The following is an 18,819-nucleotide window of genomic DNA, read 5'->3' on the forward strand; positions in this document are numbered from 1 at the left end:
AGGTAAGATGTCAGATTGGTTTGGAGTCATCACACCGGGATGGAGACGGGTTTGTTGAGGATCAGTGCTGATGGCTGTCGTGTCGATGAGGCCTTTGATGAGAGTCTAGTTGACACAATCTCTGCTGACACTTCAGGGATGCGTTGGGGTCGTGTCTAGGCGCAGGTCCTCCGTCTGGTCTGGATACAGCCCGGATTCGGCTGACTACATCATGCGTTGGGGTCGTGTCTAGGCACAGGTCCTCCGTCTGGTCTGGATACGGCCCGGATTCGGCTGACTACATCATGCGTTGGGGTCGTGTCTAGGCGCAAGTCCTCCGTCTGGTCTGGATACGGCCCGGATTCGGCTGACTACATCATGCGTTGGGGTCGTGTCTAGGCGCAAGTCCTCCGTCTGGTCTGGATACGGCCCGGATTCGGCTGACTACATCATGCGTTGGGGTCGTGTCTAGGCACAGGTCCTCCGTCTGGTCTGGACACGGCCCGGATTCGGCTGACTACATCATGCGTTGGGGTCGTGTCAAGGCGCAGGTCCTCCGTCTGGTCTGGACACGGCCCGGATTCGGCTGACTACATCATGCGTTGTGGTCGTGTCTAGGCGCAGGTCCTCCGTCTGGTCTGGACACGGCCCGGATTCGGCTGACTACATCATTCGTTGGGGTCGTGTCTAGACGCAGGTCCTCCGTCTGGTCTGGACACGGCCCGGATTTGGCTGACTACATCATGCGTTGGGGTCGTGTCTAGGCGCAGGTCCTCCGTCTGGTCTGGATACGGCCTGGATTCGGCTGACTACATCATGGGTTGTGGTCGTGTCTAGGCGCAGGTCCTCCGTCTGGTCTGGATACGGCCCAGATTCGGCTGACTACATCATGCGTTGGGGTCGTGTCTAGGCGCAGGTCCTCCGTCTGGTCTGGATACGGCCCGTATTCGGCTGACTACATCATGCGTTGGGGTCGTGGCCAAGCGCAGGTCCTCCGTCTGGTCTGGATACGGCCTGGATTCGGCTGACTACATCATGCTTTGTGGTCGTGGCCAAGCGCAGGTCCTCCGTCTGGTCTGGATACGGCCTGGATTCGGCTGACTACATCATGCGTTGGGGTCGTGTCTAGGCGCAGGTCCTCCGTCTGGTCTGGATACGGCCTGGATTCGGCTGACTACATCATGCGTTGGGGTCGTGTCTAGGCGCAGGTCCTCCGTCTGGTCTGGATATGGCCTGGATTCGGCTGACTACATCATGCGTTGGGGTCGTGTCTAAGCGCAGGTCCTCCGTCTGGTCTGGATACGGCCTGGATTCGGCTGACTACATCATGCGTTGGGGTCGTGTCTAGGCGCAGGTCCTCCGTCTGGTCTGGATATCAGAGGCATTCTACACAATATAAACAAATATCACACACACACATATTTCTGGGCAAAAAACAACAACAAGCCAAGCCAAACATGCCAAAATATGTGGTCTTTTAATGGTCTCAAGCATTTTAATCACAAATCACTGGTCAAAAAATTAGGGATAATGGCACAAAAACTGTAGATAAAGTAACTTGGCACTTCCCCAACTTGCAGACAGCTTTTTACAGGATGAACAGGTCATGAACAATGTCTCCCAGTAAACTCTTTTGGGTTTAATGTGAGATTAAATATTCACTATAGGGTTCAAATCTGGACTCTGACAAGGCCAAAACATGACCCTGATGGACTTGTTCTCAAGCCATGTCTTGGTTGTCTGTGCAGTTTGGGCAGGAGAATTGTCTCGTTGTAAAATAACATCTAATCATTCCTCATTTGATAACAAATTGTTCATTTATGGGAAGTAGGCCATTCAGCAATATCATCCTGTACTCCAAAGCATTAAATTACTTTTCACAGTGAATTACACCAATGACAGCTTTTCCTCTATGCTTTACTGTGGTAGAGATTATAATATTTCTCGATTTGTATATATATATTACTGAACCCTGGAGCCTGAACCCTGTTGAAGCCAACAGTTCTTGTTTTCCCCTCTAAATTATGTCAACAGGAAAATGCATGATTCACTGGTGCACATTATTCTTCTTAAAATAAATGTTTTGTCTTCATGTTTTTGTTTTTTTCCTCCTCTGACACTACTTCCTTTTTCACAAATTGCTTTCACTTTTTTATTCTCTTCCCTTCAATCACCTGACTCTATTAACGTGTGAAACATTCTCTTGTCATGGTTCAATCCATTTCCGATGGATGAAATCAACCCCTACATCCCCCCCCCCCCCCTCAATGAATATCTTTCTCACTTGTTGTTAAGAAAATGTTAAGAAGTAAATTTGGTTGCGTAGAATATGTATGTTGACTTCTTATGTTGAAATCTGAATGTAGACAGTCATGTTTGAGATACAAAAGAAGTGTGTGTGTATGCAAGAAGGAAGTGTGGTTTAAGCATTCAAGAGCTATTTATCTTGCTCTCTTTCTATCTTTCAGGGTTTTTTATTTGTTTGTTTTTATTATAAGGGCAGCAATAACACACAGCACAAAGAAAGTTTTGTTCTTTTGTTTCTGAATAATGAACCTGAAAGTGAGAGCTGATGCCAAGGCATGCAAAAGGATACTTTGGCCAGCGTTTCCAATCATAACACTGGTAAATCTCACTGAAATGTCTGGTTGAACCATATATAATGTTGCTACTCAGTAAATTGGCTTCTGATGAAAGACTGGCTGCTGATGGTTGGATGCCAAATGAATCTTAAGTGTCGTTGAGGAGGAAAGAATATTTTGAGCCTTCCTGTACCAGCAATAAAACAATAGATAGCATTTTATTGATAAAAATAGAATTTACACAGGCTTAGTCTTGGTGGAGTGAAGGCTAATGCTGAAGCATGCACATTAATAAGGTGAATAGGATTATGTTTTGGTTAGTTGTATTTTCATTCCTGTGGTTGTTTCTTGTGCTTCAGTTCAATTTAGCTTTGATTGTTTCCAAATTAGTCTACAGATTATGTTCAGTTGTTAATCATTATGTTTCCCTGTGTATTTATACTCCCTGTTCCATTCAGTTCATTGTCAGTTCTCTTCTGTGATTTAAGTGTTACTGTGTGAATTTACATTAACCTTGTGTATATATTCTCTTTAGTAATAAAGAAGCTTTAGTTGGAAGTTTTGCATTATGCTTTTATTATCAACCACGGTACACATCACAAATGCGAGCTGCTGAGACGAAAGTGGGGAGAACCGCCTAGCAGATCTAGGCAGGTGGTGTTGGGGAAGGTGGGGAAGGTAAATATTAAAATATTTAAATCAGGAATATTAGAATGCTTAGTTCGTGCATAAAAAATGTCTATCAAAACCAACATGTTAAACGATCCTAAATGCATAGTTTGTGCATAAAAAGTGTCTGTCAAAACTAACACGTTAAACTTTTTTCAATAGGACTTTTTTCTCCATGCTTTATTCACCCTCACATCTAGTCAACATCTGGTAGTGTAGGCCTATTGTGCACATTATTTTTTGACAGACGTCGATGTCGTGATATTCAAATGAGGTGGAATTGAAAACCGATGGATCATAAGGTAATAATTGTTTGTAATAGAAAAATGTGATTCCCATGAGTGTGCTATGTCAATGTTTTTATTTCTAATATTCCAAACAACAGCCAGCCTAAGTTTTTGACAGACGTGATAACATGCTTGAGGGGTGAACTATGTTTGATTTTTCGGTAAATATAAAACATGCTGGATACGTTAGAAATTATTTTTGCATAGTTAATTATACAAGTTTTACGGAATGTTTGGCTTGTCAAAAATCAACGTCCTCTTCGGCATGTGATGTATTCAGTATTGTATAATCACAATGGATGTCTTTGTTTCAGTTTTCTGTCCTAAAAATGCACAAGATCTTTCACTGGAACAAACTATGTCTTCCTGTTTTATTCTGCCATGGAATTGTCAAAGTAATATAGGTAGGCTACAAAGGAAAAGGCACATTTTCCTGTTTTTGTATAAGAGGATGTGGTTTCTGTGTATGTATGGCTGTGTATGGTTTGTGGTTTTAATCTATGATCCCACATCTGCTCCACAGCTTCTGCTGTGGCCATACACTCAAAAACACGCAACATGAACACAGTTTTGCTCGGCTTGACAAGCACAACATGATGGCATGCAGTAATTGGTGAATTTAAAATATAAAAACAGATCATGTAATATTTAAACAAATAATTTAGTAAACTTGTAAAATTATAGAGATAAAGAGAGTAAAAATGTGTAGTAATAAGTAAGAAAATCTGAAACTAATTTCTAATGTGAGAGGTTCCTGATTCCTGGGGGGGGGGGGGGGGGGGGGTTGAGTTACAAGAAACCAAAGCGAAAGGGAAATAGAGAGAGAGAGAGAGAGAGAGAGAGAGAGATGACAGCAAAAACAGCTGTAAATCACATCAAATAATTTATCTTTATTAATAAAATGCAATCCAAAGGTTTTAGGTGAAATGCATTTTTCTGCATAGCAGAATGACATTGTTATACAATACATACTATAGATTATAGTCTACATATTGTATATATGTACCCATATAAAATCATTAAATGTTCATACTGATATCGACATCATGTGGTCAGTGGTTTACATTCATACATAAAGACAAACAATACAATAATAAAAGTAACTAGTTGTCAAATTATTCATTTAACACAAATACAAACTGACCCAGTACCAGCGTGATTGTCTTAAAACAGTCGAAGGCCAAAGGTGGAGTTGTGCTGAACTGCATTATGTCAAATACAACATTCTGTAGTGCTTTTTTATCAGAGAATAGTCTAAACGATCACTACACACATAAATAGTAAATACATGTTCTAGTTGGGTCAATGAAAAGCACAGTATCCTATGAAATGACTGTCTTAAAAGAGCCAACATCTTTAACTTAATTCTCAAATAAACAACACACATTCATATACTAAAAGGGTACAGCCACAGAAATTCTTTAAGTTTTTTGCTCACAGGCAGTTGGTGAATACTATCTTTCCCATAACTCTGTACCACAGCTCTTCTTGCCAGCTCTTGCAGGCTCTGCGCCGCATCTCCACGATACGGCATACTCAGACTCTTTTTTGGGGACGCAATATAGTATCCAAGCAGCTGGAAAAGGCAAGAGAAAGTGTGTTTACTCCCTGCTAAACTGAATCCTCCTCCTTTTAGGAGCACCCGCACGCTGGTCGGGCCCTCAGGAGCCCGATAGCTGAGAGTGAAGAAAACATTTGCCTGCATGCTGTCCCGGATCAGGAACGTCCCCAGAGGGAGTTTGGCCAGTTGTTCATGAGCTTCATCTGCTTCCATGGGACCCCAGTAAAATCCACTGTTTTTCAAGTAATCCACAGCCTGTGTGATGAGGTCACATTCCTGCTGGTCCCGAAAGGGCTGAAAGTGTGTTGGGGGGTCGGAGCAGGGTTTAGGGGGCTCGGCCGGCTTGGATGGGCCCTGTGGCGCAACTGTATGGTCAGAGTCATTGTGCTGGACCATTCTGAATCGGGGCCCACTCATACCATTCCTCCATGGTCCCAAAGCATAGATGAATGATTCTGCAGCCTGCGCAAATTAACAAAGAGTTCAAACATCAAGAGCTGGGAAGAGCTCATGTCCGGACACATTCGAGATAAGCCTGTGAGTGTGCAAGTACGTGTGAGAATGTACAGTGGATAACCAAAGATTGGCTTTAACACTTTTGGAAATTTTACGTTTTTTTTTTTTCTTTTCGAATTTTTTACTTTATCAGAATGGTTCAAAACTTGGGAAAAGTTTTGGCACGTCCTATGTGAACACACACACACACACACACACACACACAAAAAGTCATGGATATGATTTGAATAGCTTAAATGGTCCTGAAAAAAACAGTCACACTTGTACTGGAAACTAATGGGAAGCGAATTTCATTTTGTGGAAACGTTTGGTACTGCACCCAAACCAAGCTTGTTTGAGTAATCAACCTCAAATTAGGAACGCAACTTTAGATTTATTCATATTTTGGAAAATATATATTCATATAAAATTTGTAAACAGTATTTTATGCATTTTTCATAATAATAAACTTAAACTTAAAAAAAATTTTTTTTCACTTTTTTAAAACTTTTTTCACTTAAACAATAATCTGCCAAGTCTTCTTTTAAAAGAAACCAAACTTAAGTCTGTGCTCAAAAGCATTCAAGATTTAATTTAATTTTCAGGTCTTTAAAAAAAAAAAAAAGATTATCAGGTAATAAATGGATCATAATTATTACATATATATTTTGGTACCATAAAAATACCCTAGAAATACGAAATAGTAAATAAAAAACATTATTGAACAAAAATATAGTACTTTTATCACTGAAAAAAAAAATCTGTCATTTTTGACTAACGAGCAGCACCAGAGGGTTAAGTCAAATTCTTGGAAACAGAAACCAAACAGAATTCGACTATTTATAAGCACATGATGCTTGAGACAAAAAAGAAATAAAGAAAAAAATCTTTTTAATAAAGGCTATACTTTTAGTTTTGTGAGCCAAATCAAAGTCAGCGTGGCGTAACCAACAAACTAGATGCCAAGTGATAAAAAATACCATAAAACAGAAAAGCAGACCTCTCATGACTGTGTATCAAATAACTTTCTGACATAGTTTTTTTAAAGGCACATTTTGTTCAGGTCGAATGGGGTAACCCTTAGAATATAATTTTGATATAATTTTAATTAGCCTTTTACTTTATACACTGATGACTACTGCACCCAAAGTGCAAGTATATTTTAGTACTTTTTACTTGATGGTTAGGCAATGGTGACACCACATTTGTAAATCAAAAACCAGTAGAAAATGGTAGGCTACAAACATTTTAAGAAAAATGTATGATGAACGATGCCATTTAGAATAACTTAGCTAGATTTGAACTTTTTACATATTTTTTAAAAATGTATTTGTATCAATACATTTTATTTTTTAAGCATATTTTAAGCATATTTTAATCTTTAATTTATTTGACCGGCTACATAATTCTTTGAATGTCTTGATGTTAGCTTCTTTATAGACAAACGCGTCGGTTGTAACCGTTAGCAGAGGAAAAGTGAAGCCCCTGCCTTTATCTGAAATACAAGTAGCCTAGGCTATATGTATTCTCGAAAGAACTTCCAAATGAAAAGTAAACGTTTCTCCAGTAAAACAGGCAAAACGAATTTTCGATTATCTGTCACGTATAGGCATACGAGTTTCAGAATAACCATTAAGTTACATTTCTACTGCAAATGTTTTCATAAAACGGTGTCTAATAGCCTACATGGAGAACGTCACTGTGAAATTAAAGGTGAAAGAAACACCTCCATGCTGTCCGGTCTCGGATATAAAACCACTAGCCAACTTACCGCAAATGCAGTTTGATGGTGACTAAGCCAGACTTCTCCAGAACTGTGTAAAGATTTCCTGCGATGCTACATTTTTAGTTGTCACCCGATGACCATTACAAAAGAATATACCGAAAGCGAAAGTTTGCACTAAACATTTTAAAAAGGCGGTCTCGCCTGTTGCACATCAGAGACTGACAGATGTCATTTATTCCTAGAACTGTTTGGATGAAGGACATTGTGTCTCAATGTATCCAAACGTATCTTATTTACATCCCTCTCTGGACTCAGTGGGTAACGTGCCGAGAGAAATCCTAGATGTAGGAATGCGGTTGGATTTTAGCAGCACTCTCTTTCAATGCCTTCAAAATGGCGAAGATCGTGGCGATTTGAGCAAATAATGCACATAAAAAGCCTGATAAAAGCAAACAACTGCAGAATAATCACTGACTGAAATTAGGCTATACTTGCTAATTAATTATTTTTGCTTGCTATTAAGCGTGCAATTTTGTTTCACTTTCACTTTGGACGCACTGGTTTACTTTAAATCACGTGATCTTCTCCAACTCATATGGCTTTGCAGGTTAAGGGTTAAAAATATCGTGTCTTATCCCTGGCTTACTTTTATTGTTTAAGACTGTTAGCCTAAAGACACCGTGGATTACATATGACAGATAAATATGAGCCACACATTTACGAAATGCAATGTTATTTTCCATAGACTGCAGAAATTACACTATAAATAAACTAAAAGAACACAGATCATCCTTTAGTGCAAATGCAAGTCAATCTTATAGCCTATAGCATCTGGGGAAAATACCTAAATACTAATTTAATAGTGAAGTAAAATGTAAACAGGTGTTAAAATGTCTGGTCTGTCTTTTTTTGACAACTAACTGAGCAGCATTCACTGGTAAATGGATACATACATACACTTTTGACTGTAAACAGATGCTGTACTCTATAGATGTCTTTACGATTACTTCTGACTCTTTAATCAGACCATCTCTAAAAACATCTGTTAAATATATCCCTGACAGGCAAGGCAGAATTTAAGAGATCCCTGGAACAATTCATCATACATTAGGTTCAGGGCATCAGAAACATCGGAAAACACTTCCAAATACATTCCCAGTATTAAAATATCTTTAACAAGTATGTGTTTGCTTAAAACATAATTAAGCATTCATTATATTTTCATTTATATATTTTTCATGTTTTGTTTGCAAATTTAAAAAATAATAATAATAATACCTTGCTCTGTACTGCAGATGAGTCCAAACATACATTTCCACTTGAAGCAGCTTTACCTTTGAAATGATCCCCACATTTGTGCCACTGACATCAACTGCCTGATGTACCACAGCACCTGCACATTCACAAATTACTACGGCTGGTTAATACTGCTCTTTCTTCACAGGAGAAAAAAAATCATCACAACGGATGACCTGTATTCAGGTGTGCTTTCATTTCAGTTTCACTTTAGCACTTTAACTATCACTTCATGTTTAACTATTTGAAAATCACTGGATGCAAATTGAATAGTATACCCTGTCTAAAAGAGGAAACCAATCATATGGCAGAAATTTGGATTGTTAAAGGAAAGGGTTTTCAGTTTTTCAGTCATGAGTTGATTGGCATAATAATGGAATATTGTAGGCTAATGAAATCGGCAGGATTTAAATTACGCTTCACTTTCAGAATGATGCACGACCATTATTAACTTAAAATGAAACAAAAAGCAGAAAAAAGACATATTACAACAGCACAGTTATTTCTGAAATAATTTCTGAACATTTCATTTTACAGGAAAACGTCCCCCATCTGCGCTCCTAGTTTCACTAACCTAAAATCAACAGCTGTAAAATAACCACGAAATTTGCCTGTTGAACCGATAAAGCAAAGCGCTTCCAAGAAATGTACTTGACAACAAGCTTACACTGCACTCTACTGGCAAATGACTAATGGGTTAAAACATTGCAAATTTAATCATTTTTTAAAACAACAATCTGTATGCGTGATAAAGAAAGAAAACATCTGGCCGGTGACATGTGAAACATGAGCTTCATTAACCACAGTCCTCCCATATAGTGATCATAAATATTTTATTGTATTTTTAACCCCCCCTAGACTTTCCATTTTGGTTTATGAGGAGGCAGACGCTGTTTCATGTTCCTCCTTCCTGCTGCTGCGTCTCAGCATGTAGGCAGCAGCTGTGAGTGCAAGAATACCATATGTGGCAAGAACAAACTGGAAAAGGGAATAAGTGGGAGAAAAAAATTACACAATGACAAAGTGGTGACGTGAGCAGGAGTTGTTACGGATGTTACTGTTGTCTTTGATCAATCAACAATCTGACATGCTCTTATTGACAAGGCAATTAGTAATACTAATTCTTCAGTAATGAGAAACCTGATCTTACGTTTCTGCGTCCTTGTATTGTGTAGCTGTTAAAATGTTTCCTCCATCCAGTCAGTTCTGTTGGGGTTGGTGCTTCAATCCCGAAGAGCTGTCTCTGTCATAAAAATACACATTACAGAATATCAAGATTTGACACCATGTCCAATGACAAAAGGAGATCCCCAGGCACGCTTTTCTGTTCTCACTATGAAAATACATTAATTGGTAGATGATAATATCATACTTCTATGTATGCCATGGTACTGAATAAGCATAATATGCATATGGCATTTTCATTATACTGTATTTAGTGTATTATTTAGATGTAGCCTAGGCCTATTTGTAAGCAACTCTTGATATAGGGTTAATGGTAAAGACACTTTCTCATGTTTTTATGAAGGACAATGGGATATATTTCATATCTTTATATTTATTTATATATTTATACTTTATATTTTATTGATTTGATATGACAGCATGCATGGCTGCGATATGTTGAACAATGAATTCTTTGTTGTGTACCTTCACTTCGCTTATAAGATGACCAAAACTTGTCAGCGGAATCCGTGTCTTCACGGGGGATGTCGGCATGACTGTAGCACAAAAAAAAAATTATTCTAAAACATGTACTCTTGAAATGTATATAAAACCTCAACTGTATACAAGGACACGCTCCGGTTGTTTATAGCTGCATTTAGTTCCGGACTTTTTAAATGGCATCTTAAGCATCCAATTAAAACTCCCCTAACGTAGACTTTGAGCCAATGGCTGCAGACCTGGAGGCGGGACTAAGATGTGGTTACGCAAACTGGTTAAAGCGACCGCGTTCGAATTTATGGTCAACTGTTTTCAACTTACGTGCTAACCCTATGGTGCTGCTAACCGAGGTCGGAGGAAGTTATCGAGCCATTGTGGTAATCAATAGTAATCTTTTTAACTGCTTTTATTTAACTTCCTCAAATGTGATTCCTGCAAACTATTGTGACAATGTCTCCTCTGGTAAAAATGTCTTCCCCATCATTTTTTTTATCTCAATTTCTCTCCATTTCCCAGATCCAGAATATTCTTTGTTTAAGGTTTATCCTGCAATATACTGCGGTGATAACAGACATCATTATCCCATATAGGTATGGTTCACCCAAAAATGATAATTATGTCATCACTTGCTCGCCGTCATGTTGTTCCAAACCTGTATGAATTTCTTTCTTCTGTTGAACGCAGGGGCAGATCTACTGGGGTGGCATAGGGTGGCAAATAAAGGAAAGCCTTGCCACCCCTGCTGCCACCCTAGTTGGCAGCAACGAATTAAAAGTTATTTAACAGTGATTAAATTAAGTATACATCTGCCATATTGTGATAGAGTCGGACACTCTGAAGGGGATAATACTGGTCTGACAGTTTCCTTTGACAGGGCTCCGGTCAGAGAGAAGGGCACGGAGAAATTATTCCAGCAAACTTTATTATTGAAGTTTGGGTACAGGCATTGTTGTACAAATGTATGTGTATGTGTGTGTGTGGTCTATAAAAGAAACAAAGAATAAAATAATATTAATCACAATGTACAAAAGTATAAAGTAATATCCAATACAATAATAAACATTGAATAGGAATACTTAAATATAATAATTTGGTCGAATAACCTGAAAAGAGTCAAACAACTAATATACAGGCATACAAAGGGTTAATGAGGCAATTTAGAGATACTAAATAGATTTGGTGGTCTTCGCTTCCCTCTAGTGGAAGCGGGCGCAACTGCACCCCATGCGCCCAGCACGTAAGGGGCGCATGGCCTGGGAGTGCCGAACTACACTCTAGTTGCGTCTGACAGCGACACAGAAGCAAAACACGATTTAACGGTAGGACTAAAGGGCATAAGAACTGAAATATGGCACTCGAGAATATAGCTTAAGGCTGAAATAATGTAAAGGAAACAATCTTCAGTCTAACACGGCTTATAACATAGCCACGTGATACCTATTAACTAAAGAAATACACACGAAAGTATCAAAACCAAGCGTATAATATACTTAACAGGAAAACAGGTGAAAGTAGACAACATCTAAACAAGTCCGATGGCAATATTTACATCTTAGTGCAGGATGAAACTTACTTTCGCTTAGGTTACGCACACGAGAGCCACCATCCCACAGAATGCGGAGTCGGAAATGAGAATGTGATGCGCTCGGAAAGAAATGACGTCACTACAGTTTCAAAATAAAATGACAGGAAATAAAAGACTTTCCGACATAGCCGCCCCCAAATTTAGCAATAAATTTGAATCCCAAAGGAAAGTCTACTTAGTTGGCGTCATCTTCATCCTCCCAGGCTGGCAGCCGCACAAGGCGCACGACTGGCCGTAGGTAGGTCTGTCCCTTGATCTTAACTTCAGCTGCCCTAACTCGTCCATCCGAACCTGAACAGGTCTTCACCACTCTCCCGATGGGCCACTGGGCTCTGGGTAACTGCGAATCAACCACCATCACTACCTGGCCAGCAGTCAGATTGTCTGTGTCCTTGTGCCACTTCGACCGCTTCTGAAGGTCCGGGAGGTGGCGACGGATGAAGTTGGACCAGAAATGGTCCGCCAGGATCTGGCTGTGGCGCCATCTTCTCCTGCTGAGAAGGTCACTAGATGCGTAAACAGCCTGCGGGAGTGATGCGTCGCGGCGTCCCATCAACAGTAGATTTGGTGTGACGGGATCCGGATCCGCAGCATCGGAGGAGATGTACCCAAGCGGTTTAGCATTGAGTATTCCCTCCACTTCAATCAGCACAGTTTGCAGCACAGGTTCGGCGACAGTGTGGTCCTGAAGGATGACTTGGAGAGCTGACTTAATCGACTTGATCTCTCGTTCCCACGTTCCCCCAAAGTGTGGAGACCCAGGGGGGTTGAAACGGAACTCGATTTGCTGTCTGGCCAGCTGTTCTTGAAGAGGAACTTCTAAAGCGGCAAAACTGGCTTGCAGCTCCGCAGCTCCACCTCGGAAGTTGGTTCCTCTGTCAGACAGGATCTCAAATGGCTTGCCACGGCGAGCGATGAAGCGGCGGAGAGCCATCAGGAAAGCATCAGTGTCTATGCTCTCCAGTAGGTCAAGATGCACACAGCTCGTCGTCATGCACTTGAAAATCAGACCCCACCGCTTCTCTGTGCGCCGGCCCACCTTGACGTTGTAAGGGCCGAAACAATCGACTCCAGTCGACCAGAAAGGTGGCTTGTATAAGCGGAGTCTGGCAGGGGGTAAGTTTGCCATCTGAGGCACCACTGGAGTAGCGCGCCATTTCTGACATTCAACACAGCCGTGCTGATGACGCTTGATGGACTCTCTACCCCGGAGGATCCAATATCTTCTCCTCATTTCGGCGAAAACCCGCTCGGGACCAGGATGTAGCAGTTCACTGTCATATTTCTTAATGAGCAGCTTCGTAACATGAGATTTGGGATCGAGGATGATAGGATGCATCGCATCTGGGTCAAGATCTTCTGCTCTGCGTAGTCTACCTCCCACTCTCACCAGGCCAACAGCTTCATCATACTCTGGAGCAAGCATGAGCAGGCGACTCAGTCTCGAGATAGACTTACCAGCAGCAAGAGTTTCCACCTCTTCAGGGAAGGACTCACTCTGGGCTTGTCTGAGGACATGGAGCTCTGCTGTTTGGACGTCAGCTGCTGTCATGGTAGGACTGCTCTGATCATCAGCCGCCCCGTGAAGGCTCTCATGGGTAGCCTTGAGAAGACTGTCCCAGTTGTCTATATCAGACTTGAGTGTCGTGGTCGGAGAGCAGGTGGTGGCTCCACAGAACACTGTCTTCCGAAGTTCATCCTCGTCAGCTTCTTGGGCTTCTATTAACTGAAGCACTGGCCAGGAGTCTGGATGTTGTCGGAGGAATGGTGGACCTTGGCTCCACCGGTTCGACTGGCTGAGCTCGAGCAAGGGTTTGCCGCGAGTAAGGTCATCGGCTGGATTGTCAGTGGTGCTGACGTACCGCCAGGTCGAGTTTTCAGTGAGCTCTTGAATTTCTGCGACTCTAGTTCCTACAAAGACCTTGTAGCGACACGAGTCGGAATTGAGCCACGTTAAAACTGTCATCGCGTCAGTCCAGAGAGTGACTTGCTGGGAAAGGAGTGACAGTTCTGTCATAATGACTTTAGCCAGCTGGGCTCCGGCTAAAGCAGCACACAGTTCGAGGCGTGGCATGGATAATTGTTTGCGAGGGCTCACTCGTGACCGAGCCATCACAAATGCAACGTGGACTTCACCTTGATTGTCTTGGGTGCGGAGGTAAGCGACGGCCCCGTAGGCTCTTTCAGAGGCGTCGCAGAAGATGTGTGCCTCTCGTCTGGGTGGCCCAGTGTCTGCTACTGATGGGACATAGCATCGGGGGATTTCCACTTGTGGAAGATGGACTAGTTCACTCTCCCATTGTGTCCAGATATCCAGAAGAGCCTCTGGTCTGATCGGTTCATCCCAGCCAACTCCCACTCTCCACAGGTCTTGAATAAGGATCTTTGCTCGTGTGGTAAATGGAATTAGGTATCCGAGGGGATCATATTGTGTTGCCATCACCTTGTAGACGTTCCTCAGAGTTGGCTGTGAATACTCTACCGGTCTGTGGCGGTACCCAAGGCGATCGGTAAGGCAGTTCCAGCGAAGGCCTAAGGCTGGCTCCTCGGGATCTTGTCGAGGCTGAGAGAGCCACAACTCGGTGCTTGCTGCTTTCGCTTCCAATGGAAGATGTTCAACAACTGTGGGGGTGTTACTGGCCCACTGCCTGATGTCAAAGCCTCCGACTGAGAGCAGTTTACGCATCCGGTTGATGATGGTCTTGGCTTCATCAGCGTTCGTGACACTGGTCAAACAGTTGTCGACATAGAAGGCAGTCTCCACAAGGTGTAGGATGTCCTCATGACCGCTGCTGTTATCCTTCACATGCCGCTGAAGGGCGTACGTGGCACAGCAGGGACTGCATGTCGTCCCAAATGGCAAAACCTGCCACTCATACACTGTTGGTTCCTCCTCCCTCTTCATACCTCTCCAGAGAAAACAGAGAAGGGGCTTGTCTTCTGGTAGCAGGCGAACTTGATGAAACATCGCTTTGATGTCACCACTGATAGCCACACTGTGTTCTCGGAACCGAAGAAGTACACCGAGGAGAGTAGGACCTAAGGTCGGACCGGGCAACAGTTGGCTGTTGAGACTTTGACCGTTGTGCTGGTAGGAACAGTTGTAGACAATCCTCGCCCTACCGTTGTGGTGGACAACGTGGTGCGGCAGATACCAGGACTCTGTGGAGCTGTCTACTGTGTCAGGAGGTAGAGGTTTGGCGTAGCCCAACTGTTCAAGCTTCTGTATTTCTTGACAGTAGGTGTTGGCTAGAGCAGTGTCTTTGGCAAGACGGCGTTCTGTGCTCCGTAGCTGTGGGAGCAATGTGTGCTTTGGAGCCCAGAGTGTGAGGCTAGCTTTGCGCCTAAGTAGGGGAGTAGCATAACTTGTTACTCCATCCACTTCTACCTTGACTGTGCGCTGTTCTAGCAGCTCTAGGGCCTGCTGATCTTCTTTGGAGCGGGTCACAGTCTTGGCATTGGCATACGGTGTTATGTCAACTTCCCACAGTCGTTCAACGTGCCGCTGCAGCTCTGAGTTAGGAGACATAGTGAAGTAGCAGTGAGAGTGCTCACCAGTGAGGTTGAGGTTGGCGGGGCCTTGCAGTGTCCAACCAAGAGCAGTACACACAGCTACAGGACTCCCAGGAGGACCTGCTCGAACCGGTTGTTTGGGAAGCAGCAGATGTGGAAAGTCAGAGCCTATTAGCAGAAGCGGCTGGACCTTATCAACCTTCGGCAGAGGAAGACCTTGCAGGTGGGGGTATCTGCGCATGAGTGACTTGACAGGATAGCTATGCTCAGACAGGCTCAGCTCACCAGCAGTGAAGGCATGAAAGATGTGGTACCTTTGTTTGGGAGAATGAGCTGGGGAGATGTCGAACGAGACAGCGGCTCCTTGTAGATGGATCACCTCATGGCGGACAGTACGCAAAGGCAAGCTTTCAGGCTCTTTGGCTAAATGGAGATGCCGGACTGCTGAGGGAAGGATGAGGGTTCTCTCTGATCCGTCGTCCAGAATAGCGAAACCTTCCAGAGAGTGCTCAGCATTGTACAGGCACACCTTAACTAGCTTCAACATGACTCTCTGTGGACGACTAGGACGGTCAACGTATATGGTGTCGGGAGCAGCACTGACCATTAACACTTTCTTAGCCTCTTGGGAACTCACTTCGTGGAGCACGGTCAGGTGTTGCTGCTTGCACACCTGGCAAGGCTTCTTGAGAGTACATACCTCAGGTTTATGGTTCCTGCCACACCTCCAACAGCCTCTGTCTTTAATCCAGGTGGAAATCTCTGATGGAGTGAGCGTTTTGAATTTGGGGCATAAGCTGAGGTAATGCTCACGGGCGTCGCAGTACGGGCAGTAAGGCTTCACACTGGGTTTACCTTTGGGTGACTTTGTGCTGCGAGCAGGATCTGGAGGGGCTACCTTAGCTTGGCTCTCAGTGTTGTAAAACACGTTGGATGAAGGACCCTGGGATTTCCTTTGGCCCTTAACTGGCTTAGGCTGGTCTTGGAACATCAGAGCTGCTCGAGATGAAATGCGCTTTGCTTGTGACTTTAACTGAAGCCAAACAGAGAAGTCTTCAAGCGTGTAGGTCTGGTCAGTGCCGGTCCTGAGGATGCCTCGGTTTATGCTGTACTCCACAAACGCGTCTCGATAGTTAGTAGGCAGTTTGCTGAGCAGCCTGTCGACGTGGGAGCCGCATCGCAGTTCGTAGCCATTCTCACCCTCGAGAGAGCGGAGCATACCAACTAGACCTTGTACTGATAGAGCAAAGTTGTCAAATGCCTCTGGATCTCCAGATCTTACATGAGGTGAGTTTAAGATGGCACCCAGCTCGCTCTGCACGAGCTGACGCGGTTGCCCATATTTATCTTGGAGAGCCTGGAGGGATGAGGTGTACGGCTTTGCATGGTACATGAAGGCTTGGGCTAGCTTGTAGGCGCTTGGCAGTTTCAAATGATCGAGGAGGACTTGATATTTAAACTGCTCTGTGAGGTGAGCATGTGTATTGAGCAGATTGTCCAAAGCCATCTTGAGCAGGGCAAAGTCTGACTCTTTACCTGAGGTGAAGTGAGGTAGAGTAGGTCTAGGAAGGCCATAAGATGTGGCAACTAGGAGCTCCATGAGGTCTGTACCCGGCGCTGCCCTGTAATCTAGAGGCGCTGTGCCCTGTCGTGGAGGTGGCGGCATAGCGGGGTAAGGATAGGACAGCGTGTTAGCAGCTGATAGCACTGGCTGTAGAGGTGTAACAGGTGGAGGCACATATTGGACCTGGGCTTGGCTATAGTCCATATGTGGCTGGCGAAGTGGGGCCATATACTGTTCGACTGACAGTGGCGGAGCACGTGAGGTAACGGCACTCACGGCTGGTCTGGGAGCCGACTGCGAAGCTGGGTTGATGATTGCAGGAGGAGGAATCATGGTAATATACGTAGTCTGCGGCTGGGCAAGTATACTAGTAGTAGTATAAGCACTCACTTGTGGAGTGGGCTGGACTGATGGAAGACTGGTCGAGACAGGTGGACTAATGACTGCACTGGAGACTGATGGCAGAACATGAATAGATGGAGTAGAATGGAGTAGTCTGTGTTCACCTTGTGAGTGGAGTAGGAGAGGCTGAGCTTCTGATGAGGACCTTAGGTTGTACTCACATTCACTGAGGGGCCTGGAGGAACTGGGACTTTTACTTCCTTCTTTCTTCAGGAAAGATGTGATTAGAGCTGCTTGTGCCAATTCCATCTCTTTCTCTTTCAGTCGCCGTCGCAACATCTGATGCCTGGTGATAGCCTCTTTACTCTTGTATGCCATCTCTGCTTTCTCCTCCAGTCGACGTCTCTGCCGTTCTTGTTCTCTGAGAAGTTCCTCCTTCTCATCAAGGGCGTCTCTGGCTTCTTTGTCTAGAAGAGTACACTGCTCGTCCACTAGCGTCTGCTCCATAATCTGCCGCTGCACTTCTGCTAATTCCATCCGCTTGACCTGTTCCTCCAACATGGCACTCTGTAGCTCGGATAGCCCGTCTGCAACGGACCTCTTGGTTGATGAGGCAGCACTGGCTCGAGATCTCGGCCTGCTACGATGAGAAGATACCAAGGATCGGCATGACTCTGCTCTCACAAATGGCAGTGAAAGTGGATCAGGGATTGGGATGTCGTGAGCTGGGGCTGCTGCTCCGAGTTCTTCAGCTTCGGTGGAAGGAAGTACTGTGACTCTCGGTATGTACCCAACTTCAAAGTTTGCAAGGGATGCTGGTAACTGTATCTCCCGCTGGGGTCGAGAACGCACTGCTGGATCTGCAGATGGTTGTCCTGGCTCCATATTGTCTCCAGAAAGCTGTCAGATCCGGCTCGAAGGACCATGTGATAGAGTCGGACACTCTGAAGGGGATAATACTGGTCTGACAGTTTCCTTTGACAGGGCTCCGGTCAGAGAGAAGGGCACGGAGAAATTATTCCAGCAAACTTTATTATTAAAGTTTGGGTACAGGCATTGTTGTACAAATGTATGTGTGTGTGTGGTCTATAAAAGAAACAAAGAATAAAATAATATTAATCACAATGTACAAAAGTATAAAGTAATATCCAATACAATAATAAACATTGAATAGGAATACTTAAATATAATAATTTGGTCGAATAACCTGAAAAGAGTCAAACAACTAATATACAGGCATACAAAGGGTTAATGAGGCAATTTAGAGATACTAAATAGATTTGGTGGTCTTCGCTTCCCTCTAGTGGAAGCGGGCGCAACTGCACCCCATGCGCCCAGCACGTAAGGGGCGCATGGCCTGGGAGTGCCGAACTACACTCTAGTTGCGTCTGACAGCGACACAGAAGCAAAACACGATTTAACGGTAGGACTAAAGGGCATAAGAACTGAAATATGGCACTCGAGAATATAGCTTAAGGCTGAAATAATGTAAAGGAAACAATCTTCAGTCTAACACGGCTTATAACATAGCCACGTGATACCTATTAACTAAAGA

General features: G+C 43.5%; 1 protein-coding gene across 2 annotated transcripts; it reads right to left on the reverse strand.

Annotated features, from left to right (window-relative positions):
* Positions 1-4,385: 4,385 nt before the first annotated feature.
* socs1b (suppressor of cytokine signaling 1b) lies at positions 4,386-10,418 on the reverse strand. 2 transcript variants are annotated; one of them, XM_081360862.1, is made up of 4 exons: positions 10,246-10,418; positions 9,746-9,838; positions 8,578-9,573; positions 4,389-5,540 (listed from the first exon to the last, which is right to left on the reverse strand). In XM_081360862.1, the coding sequence occupies exons 1-3, from the start codon at positions 10,312-10,314 to the stop codon at positions 9,469-9,471; spliced, it is 267 nt and encodes an 88-aa protein (XP_081216988.1). In that variant the 5' UTR covers positions 10,315-10,418; the 3' UTR covers positions 4,389-5,540; positions 8,578-9,468. The 2 variants fall into 2 exon arrangements, with proteins under 2 accessions (XP_081216987.1, XP_081216988.1); XM_081360861.1 differs by lacking the exons at positions 8,578-9,573; positions 9,746-9,838; positions 10,246-10,418 and adding an exon at positions 7,345-7,841 and having other exon boundaries at positions 4,386-5,540.
* Positions 10,419-18,819: the final 8,401 nt, after the last annotated feature.

Source organism: Scardinius erythrophthalmus (genome assembly GCF_964197995.2).
Source record: "Scardinius erythrophthalmus genome assembly, chromosome: 3".
NCBI classification, from domain to species: domain Eukaryota; kingdom Metazoa; phylum Chordata; class Actinopteri; order Cypriniformes; family Leuciscidae; genus Scardinius; species Scardinius erythrophthalmus.

Bases quoted from the DNA above. Each gene is read 5' to 3' on its own strand.
- socs1b (XM_081360861.1), bottom strand. From the start codon at position 5,495: ATGAGTGGGCCCCGATTCAGAATGGTCCAGCACAATGACTCTGACCAT.